The sequence below is a fragment of the Monopterus albus genome, unplaced genomic scaffold (genome assembly GCF_001952655.1).
Source record: "Monopterus albus unplaced genomic scaffold, M_albus_1.0 scaffold18.1, whole genome shotgun sequence".
Classification (NCBI taxonomy): domain Eukaryota; kingdom Metazoa; phylum Chordata; class Actinopteri; order Synbranchiformes; family Synbranchidae; genus Monopterus; species Monopterus albus.
Window position 1 is genome coordinate 2,563,704 of NW_018127898.1, and position 9,098 is coordinate 2,572,801.

A 9,098-nucleotide genomic window follows, 5' to 3' on the forward strand; every position below is an offset into this window, starting at 1 on the left:
AGTGCTTGTTTTACTGTGGTTCAACATTATGAAAACTGGGTAAAAAAAAAAAAAAAATTTCAGATTTATTAGAAATAATTCACATGTTAATATCTACATCACATTATTCTGTGTATAAGAAGGGACAATAGATAAAATAAAGCAGAAGATCTAGCATCCTCAAAGATGCACTATAAGTAACACAATATTCTAACTCTGTTTACATTATTAGTGTTGGCTACAAAGATATAGTGTTAAAACATGACCCAAATCTTTTGCATAGGTATCTTCAAAATTTCAGCTTTCATTTCAAATTGTATTTGAAAGAGGCAAAAAATGTAAAGTAATGATTGCCAGCATGAGGTTGACTGGTAGAAATTCCATGCCAAACTTGCAGTCTTAAATAAGGACTTTCTTGCAAACAGGAGGAAAATGCTGCATAACCGTTGTGTTCTTTTTGGCAGCAAACAAAATCATCTTCTGGAACAACAATTAACAGTTTTCACTTGAGAACCATTTTCTCAAAATCAAAGTCTCTTTTTATGCAGGGTCTGTCAAAATGCAGGCCTGTTGTGGGCAAGTTCTCACAAGTGGTGTCATGGAAATGCTGCGTTATACTGTATACTGTAGATGTTTGTGTTTTCTAAACCTTGAAGGCAATATCCTCAAAGAATTTCAGCTGCCTCACCATCACAGCATAAGCTTGGTACTTCTCATCCCCCATCTGGTTACGAAGGTACAGCTGCAGTGAGAAAAAGGATACCAAGTGAGATTAGGAAAGAAAGGACAAACTTGTAAGCAAACTTGGTTTTGCACTTTGAGACATAGTGCATACATTGTGCAAGTAAACCTACTGTATAAATACCAAGGTTGATCTTGACATTTACTTATTTTGAACTAAGAAATCGGTGTAACTTGAGTAACATACAGTGCCAATGGCCCTTATTTGTCAACAAATGCTTTGCAATCTGTTTTCCTTGTGTTATCACTAAAATTAAGAAAATACTCCACTACTGCACTGACCCAATCAGTGAAGTAAGAAAATCACTGAGCAATTTCTGTATGTAACTTGGTTTATCTTTGTGACCTCTTTTGTACTTCCTTGTATAGAGGTGCACAATGTTTCACTTCAGAAAACCATAATATCCCTAAACATCTGTAAAGCAATGAGCACAAATGAAAAAAAGAACCACCACACTGGCCCAGCTCAGATTTATTGCAGCTGTTCCTTAAGGTTTTAAGAGTAATATGTTGCATAGAGTATATATGATTTGGTATGATGTGCTTTACTTCTTGAAACCCATACTTCTCGTTTGCTGTCATCCTCTTCTTCCATGATTTCCAGCACTCTGCCCAGCAGCTTCACCCCCAGGCCTTTCATTACATCTGTTCTCAGCTGTTCTATGACTCTCCGTATCTTGGCTGGACCAGATGTGGAGCCTTTAGGAAGAACCGAGTGGTTAAACAGAAGAAAGTACCACAGTGACTGAGTGATGATGGCATTTGATTGCTTGCTTCTCTAACCTATTGGTATTTCACCAAGTGACAAGTTCTCTGCTTCCTGTCGAGCCTTCCCATGAAGCACCAGGGTGTCCCTGTACTTCCTGTTTAGTTTAAATTCTGGCAGTGCATCAGAGCCCAAACTGTCTTTATCCACATCGTTTACACTGTCTCCAACATCCATCCTCAAAGTCTGGGTCATCATGTTGACTAAATCTTGCATGTCATTGGATTCAGTCTTCCTGTAGATGACCAATGGATCATGGATTATACCACTGTTTTACTTATAAAAAGCAAATACATTAACACAGACTTTCCAGTGCCAATAACATGGATAGTAAAGGAGTATGGTAGCTATATTCAAGATGAGGTGAGTTGCACTCTGTATTTTTCTCACCTCTCCCTGCAGTCTCCCTCTGAACGCTCTGTGGAGCTCGTGGATGACCTACATTCATCTTCATCTGACCTTCGCTCCAGCAACTTATCCTGCTGTAATGAAACATATTCCCACAGTTGTGACACAGACCTTTGTTTTGCTTTTACAGTAGCATCTAAGTAACCTCATGAAGCACATCCAGCCTTTTTTTGGCTTACTGTAAACATTCAAAAAGTGATAGGGTATCCATACCTTATTGCTGGTGTCAGAGGCAGAGTCTGAAATGGACCTGGTAATTGGGACACTCTTGTGCTCAGCCTTGGAGGAAGTAACATCATATGATGCCCTTCTTACAGCGCCAACACCTGGGAAAAGCATGAAATTCAGCAGGGATAGCAAATAAAATACCAGTTATTCCTTTTAATTTTATAGCACTAATAATGACTACAATAGTCACTTAAAACATACATGTTGTGAAGTCCCCAGTGTAATTAAGTGTATGTGTATTTTGTCAGACTGCTTTTTTTTTTTTTTTTTTTTTTGTCTCTCTCTTTATTCAAGCTTTCTATATTTTAAGCTTCACAGGTTTTGTTATAGGTCTTACTATGACATTCTGGTTTCAGCTTGGACATTGGACAAAAAGACATTAAGTACCTGGCTGACTGGTGCTCTCTTGGGACTGCCTCAGTCTCCTTCTCTCTCTGGCAGACAGAGGACGATCCTGAAAGTAAAATTGACCCACATTTTGATGCTGACTTCAAGAAGAATACTCTATACCAGGTTTCCAAAACCAATTAACAAAGAGCTGAAAAAACTGCACAAAAAATTGTGATTCTATTTAACTTTAAATATAACTTTGCAAAACTTTGGGAGGAAATTGTCTTTAGGGTGTCTTCTAATCCTCTTCCTCTAATCACTGATTGGAAAATAGTACATTATAACTTGTTTAGATTTCAGAAACGCTGATACAAAACATCTTATTCAGAAACAGACAAAATGTGGCTGTGTACTGTATGTGAGTAGATGAGCACTCTCACCTGTGGCAGTGCTAACAATCCATCCTTAGAGGAATTAACTGATGTGCAAGCTGCAGTCACACCAGCTTTCTTGCTTTCTGTGCACCTCTTGTTCCTCTTCATATCCTCCACAGCTGTGATCTCAATAGGAGGTGGAGGTAAAGGTCTAGGGGCCACATTTGACTAACAAAAGGCAAAATATGTATATACGGTATTATATACAAGACAATTGATTGAAATTAACTTCATTCAACCTGAAAGAACTTAAAATTCTGGCAAAATACAATCTTTCTCTCATGTTTCCTATTTGTTAACTTATCATAAAAACAAAGGTAGCATTACATAATATGACACAGTGATTAAACTGCTTTAACCCTACAAGTACCTGCATTTTAGCAACTTGACATCAATCTTTACCTTGTCCGGATCCCCATGTGTCCGTCTTATGTCCCTCCCTCTGTGTTGCTGTGATTTAGAAGGTTCTGATGAGAAGTGCGGGAGAGTTTGGCATGGACTGGTCAGACCCGTCTTACTGAGTGGTATAGGTGATTCCTCCTGAACAGGTTCCTAAACACACACAATTACACTTCTTCCACTTTGGCAAAAATCTTCACAAAATTCTAGAAACATGCTATTCACTTTGTGCAATTAGGCATTGGCAGTGTTACACTGTCAAGCTATGAGTTCTATTGTGGGAGGAGTTCACAGAATGAGTGTGTGAATTATAATTCTCACCAGCAGTGAAGGAAATGGCTCTAACAGCTTTTCAGTAGATTCTAAGTTGTCCTACAGAAACATGAATTAACTCACATAAAAATAAACAAGACTACTTAATGAGAAAACAATAGAAGTATTGCTTTATTATCAGTACTTACTTGGATGTCTGAGGTATGTAGGTGTTGTGCTGCAGCTCCCTTGAGAAGGGTAATAGTGTCACAAATTTTGTTCATTTTCACTTCCACAATCCCTCCGATATGTTCAGCACTAGATCTGTGTGCAGATCTCCTCTCAGGCAGAGAAAAAGCTGCCCCTTTTAACACTTCTGGCTTCGGGTTCTGCATTTCAGCTTCTTTAAGTAACTCCATGGTATCATCCTTATCATCCACATCTGACATATGTTTCTCCCCAAAGACAGAAAATGTATCGCCAGAGTTTGGTGTGGCTTGTGGCTGAAAGTCTACCAGTCCATTGGATGCCCGTCTCTTGCTTCCTCTTGTACTGTCAACTCCTGACACAGTCTCCAGAGGAGTCTTAACAGGGGAAGGAGGAGGAGAAAGAACTGGTTTCCCTCTTCCCTTGTTGCTTTTGTACACACTGTGAGTAACATGTTCATCATCTGCCCACTGATGTGACACAACTGACTGGGGCCTCCGCACCTGTCTCTTCAACAGGTCCTCATCCTCCTGAAGTTGGACATCAATATTGATATTGCTGATGCTTGCCAGAGATGAAAGGCTGCCTTTAAGAGGATCAGGTGAAGAGGCTTTGGGTGATGGAGGTGTTTGTACTGAAGCGCAGTCGCTGATGCCATTTTGAACTCTATGCTGTTGTGATTTTTCCTCTTTCTGAAGATGAAGACATAAAACAAAAACTATAATAATCACAGATAAATCACTGCTTGATATAATATCTGAAGAAGCTTGAGTAAACAGCTTCAGTGATAGAGTAATCAGAGCAACCCATGTTGACATTTTACAACTCTAATGACTGGGAAATTTACACACACAAATTGAGAATAAACACACATTAATGGAACTTACTATAAATTGGCCATGCAATTTGTAAATCCTGGATGCAATGTCATGTATTTTAGCAAACATCTAGTGATTCTGTGTCAAAATAAGACTCTGAAAAGTATTTACACAAAAGTCGTATCGGGGTAAAAATACTTTATCCACTTACTGCGACAAAATAAGAATTGTGTTATTTCAAAAGCAAAAAAGAAATGTTGATTAATTAAACATCCTAATCACATTGATTAATACCATTTGGCATACTATTTGCTAAGCAAAGTAGCAGCCTATTGGCATTAATTTTAGTAATGTTTAAGATAAGAGTTATCTCAAACATTTACCAAACACAAACTTAAAATTTCTGAGTTTTCTGTGGGAAACCGGCCTTGCTATCTGTCAGTTACTCACCCGTTTCCCTTTGACAAAGGTTTTAGGCTGGGGACTTGGAGGCAGCCTCTCAGGTTTTGGCTGAGGGGACACCACACTGCTGACCATACAATCACCACTGCCAGTCACAGCTTTACTTCTTGACTTGGCAGTTTTTCTGGTGTAGAAAGAAGCACAGCAAACACAACCATCTAAGAATTGATCAAAATGTTTTCCTAAAACTAGCAGCACGAACAAACAAACAAGGTGATAAATAAGACAGTGGAAGGAGGTTAGCTGTCAGTGAAACCCACTCCTTGGTGGCCTCAAGGAACATGGCAATTTGTCTTTTGATGTAAGACTGCCGGAGGATAAGTTTGACATCAGGCCTGTCTTCAGGTCTCTTACACAGCATGCTCCTGATCAAATCTCCCAGCTGGGGATCATATCTACTGGGCATCTGTGGCAGCTGGGAAGAAAACCAGAAAATGTTTGTGAGGGACTGTGACTCTTGGTTGCCATAAATAGCACGTCTAAATAATGAAGGTTCATAAAAACAACATGTCTTGACAGGACAAGAATCAAGGATTGAAATCCTGATCAAGACGGCTGAATTCACCAAGCACAACCTGCGCTTGGAGTTCCAACAATGACCCTTAACTCCTCTGATGCTGACGACATGACCAACTAATTTCAGACTCAGAAGACTAAGTTAATTAATAAATAAACATACAGATGCATACAAAAAGTGTGATTTCAGTTGCCTCTCAACACAAACAGTTTACTGAAAATAACAGACACTATGTAGCAGCATCATACTTGACCTGAACTGCATATCTAACAAAATACATGTATGAAAAGATTAAACCCACCTTTCCTTCTACAATGCGATACACCAGTGAGTTCATGTCCTTGGCATTGAAGGCATGTTTCAGTGTGGACATCTCATACACACAACAACCCAAGGCCCATACATCTGACTAGAGGGGAAAATTGCATTGAATTGTAAATCAGTTACCACTTACTATCCACTTATGAACTGTGCATAGTAAGAAAATATAGCCCAAATACCTTGTGGTTATAGGGTTTATTAGAGAACAGCTCTGGACTCATGTAGTAAGGGGTCCCTATGAGTGTGCTGGCCATATCATTCTGGTTCTCCAATACTCGTGCAATGCCAAGGTCCCCAACTTTGATGATGTTTGTTTTTGTTAGGAAGATGTTCTGTGTTTTAAGGTCTCTGTGAAGAATGTTCCTCTCATGCAGGTACTGAAAAGCAAAAGCAAAACAGTGATTTTAAGCATGCTGTACTCATGTAAATAAAAAAATGTTTGACTTCACATGACCATCACTTTCAACAGCACAGTATACTGTACCTGGAGTGCCATGGCTATCTGGACAAACCACTCCACCACCTGCCTCTCAGGTAAGAGTTCCCCCTTTTGCTGTTTAAGTCTGTGATAGAGGTCACCTCCTTCACAGAAACCCATCACAATGTAGAGCTGGCAGTCCCCTCCTTCCCAAGACTCTTTGTATGTCACAATGTTAGGATGCCGCAGCTCAGACAGAAGCTGTGCCTCCTGCTCTGCTGCTCGCCGCTCCCGCTTGGAAGAGGTGGTTAAATTAAGCTTCTTAATAACATACTGAAATAAAAGTCAAATGGAAATGGAACTTAAACACATCTTTGTCATTCTACATGTGTAAAAAAATTCAGAAGCTAAAATGCAAGGAAACAAACAAAGTATAGGATGGACAAACATTCCAAACCAGACGGCAATAAACTTAACTTTATAATTACATTTACATAATTACATTATTTTATTTAAAATGTTAATGGCCGGTAAAGACCAGGGACTCACACATCTCACTTACTTTGTGTTGTAATTAACAACACATATGTTCTTTGTTAGCATAATACTTACGTTACGTTATGTCTTTCCAGCACTGAATAAATCTCAAACATAATGTCCAAGTGCGTAAACAATTCTGTGAGGTGTTAGCCGTCTCTAGCTAACTTTATGCTAACGTTAGCTGAAGTGAGTTTTGTAGCGTCAAGCCTGGGAATTATGAAATCTCAAGCGACTAAAACAGATAACACTAAATGTTGCTTATTTTAATTCCCGTGAACTGTACTAGATTTAATAACGCTACATGCGTCACGTTCTCACCTGTTTTCGGTCTATTCTGTGTTTCACTAAGTTCACCTCCCCATAGCTCCCTTTCCCCACGACCCTGATGAAAATATAATTATTCATCATTGTTCAAAACTCTTTATAACATGACCTAAGATGCTGAAAGGTTACACGACACCCCCACTGAGATGTACAGTATTGTATCATCCCTAACCCCAGCTCTAAAGACGAGAAAAACATGTGGAATCTGTCAGGAAAACTTAGAGCTAGCAGAGTGCCAGCGACGAGATTGAAAAACGAAGGAAATCAGCACCACTCAGTCGATAGTTGTTTGTCACTAGGCAACTGACAAAAACAGCTGCCGCTACAGGACAGCGCCACCAAACGTCTGCATCCAGTCACCGCCGCAAATTTACCACAGAAACGTTTTTCAGCAGCTGCTTAGAGAGACTATGGAGTTAGTTTTCTTCTGTAAATAACAATCAGCCGTCTGATTAGATTTGCATGAACGGTTTTCAACTAATAAAATAGATTATCCACCCTCCCCCCCTTCATTTTTTTCATTAAGGTCTATTATTATTTTCTAAATGCAGGGTAATTCTCTGTAACTTCTTTGCTTTTACTTGGGACATTATTTACAAATGTTTTTAAAAAATCAGTTTTTTGAGATACCCTAGAAGACACCATTTGGAGTGTGTTTCCATATCTGGACTTGTATGATTCAAAGTTACTGTAAACTGGGGGAAAGTAAGATGCCTGGCTGTAATCGTAATGTAGGTGAAATTAATTATTTTAATGATGCTTTATTTCATTTACCAGCATACACAATTACCAGGAATGGGAACTGCTGCAATAAAATGAGACGTGCCATTTGTTAATATAATATATTAGTTACACCTGTGCTCTTTCTCTTATGACATGTAGGCTAAGTAATGCCACAAGCCAGGCTTCTCTTAATGAGCATTAAAAAAAAAGAGGAAGGGGTCACTATAAACATCGTGCTGAATACCCCAGATAGACATGGTCTATATTGGGTGAATTGCCCTAATGTGGGACACTGCCTAATGTGGGACACCTAAGCTCCAGTGCCTGTAGGTTGTCCTCAAACAAATGAAAGTCAGTGAAACCATCAGTTAGCACAAGCTGGAATGTCATGTTATCTAATCATATAACTTTTCAAATGTCCCATTATAGATAAGGATGAAGTACTCTTCAAAAAGGAAGCACCCCCTGTTAAGACCATTCAAATATCAGTGACATAACATTTAGACAAACTTGATGATAAGGGTATACACTTCTTATAAATAAAACAATCCTGCTAGTTTTTATCAGGATGTGTTTATGCTATGTTTTCATCAAAAAATATAATATGATGGAAATATACTCTATTTGTTAGTTCAGTCAAGTTTTTCATTGTCCTGCTTTAGGAACCTTTGTTTGTAAAGTGGGACAGTACGATTTGCCTAATGTGGGACAGTTCTAACTGTGCTTCCGTCAGGGAAAAATCCATGAATTGTGCAATAACAATGGTTATTTCCAGGGTTTTAGTCATCTAATGCATTATTTTAGTTGTTTAAGGTCAAGGGCAAATTATAACTATGGGTGGCTGCATCTCTGTTAAAATGGTGTGAGGTTTTTATTCTGTGGTTGTTTTTAATGTGTGCATGAAGGGAGGACTCTTTTTAAAGTCAGGGAGAATGTAGCAATGAATGAAAGAAAAACCTGATAGTCAAATATTTATAGCAATATAATAAAGTCTTTTCACTTAATGTTTTGCAAAGCCTATTACAGATTATTCCAATCAGATCACAGTGGCAAATGAGGGCAGCTGTGGTTCCTTGACATAGAATGACTGCTTGCTTCCAGACAAGTAATGAGCCGATTTCTTCGGGTTGTTGTTTTTACACCTATGCATTACAGGTTATTCAATCAATATCTATAATTCAGTGTGTTGTAGACAACTATTTTATGCAGGTTTGGATTTAATATGTTGCCT

The 9,098-nt window shown here is 38.7% G+C and overlaps 1 protein-coding gene across 1 annotated transcript; it reads right to left on the minus strand.

The window, feature by feature from the left end:
* Nucleotides 1-6: 6 nt before the first annotated feature.
* Nucleotides 7-7,441, minus strand: nek4 (NIMA-related kinase 4). Its single transcript, XM_020592824.1, has 16 exons — nucleotides 7,139-7,441; nucleotides 6,347-6,613; nucleotides 6,042-6,239; nucleotides 5,843-5,950; nucleotides 5,285-5,439; nucleotides 5,013-5,148; nucleotides 3,747-4,436; nucleotides 3,607-3,657; nucleotides 3,289-3,438; nucleotides 2,893-3,054; nucleotides 2,510-2,576; nucleotides 2,108-2,220; nucleotides 1,877-1,968; nucleotides 1,504-1,721; nucleotides 1,286-1,419; nucleotides 7-721 (listed from the first exon to the last, which is right to left on the minus strand). Exons 1-16 carry the CDS (start codon nucleotides 7,226-7,228, stop codon nucleotides 623-625), a joined length of 2,730 nt encoding a protein of 909 aa, XP_020448480.1. The 5' UTR covers nucleotides 7,229-7,441; the 3' UTR covers nucleotides 7-622.
* Between the last annotated feature and the right edge of the window lie 1,657 nt (nucleotides 7,442-9,098).

What these genes read in the sequence shown, in the direction of transcription:
- nek4 (XM_020592824.1), bottom strand. Translation starts at nt 7,228, where the DNA reads ATGATGAATAATTATATTTTCATCAGGGTCGTGGGGAAAGGGAGCTAT. An exon ending in ATAAACCCTATAACCACAAG is followed by an intron (nt 5,951 to 6,041) that starts GTATTTGGGCTA and finishes TTTCCCCTCTAG; the next exon opens with TCAGATGTATGGGCCTTGGG. An exon ending in GAGGGAGACTGCAGGGAGAG is followed by an intron (nt 1,722 to 1,876) that starts GTGAGAAAAATA and finishes GGTCATCTACAG; the next exon opens with GAAGACTGAATCCAATGACA.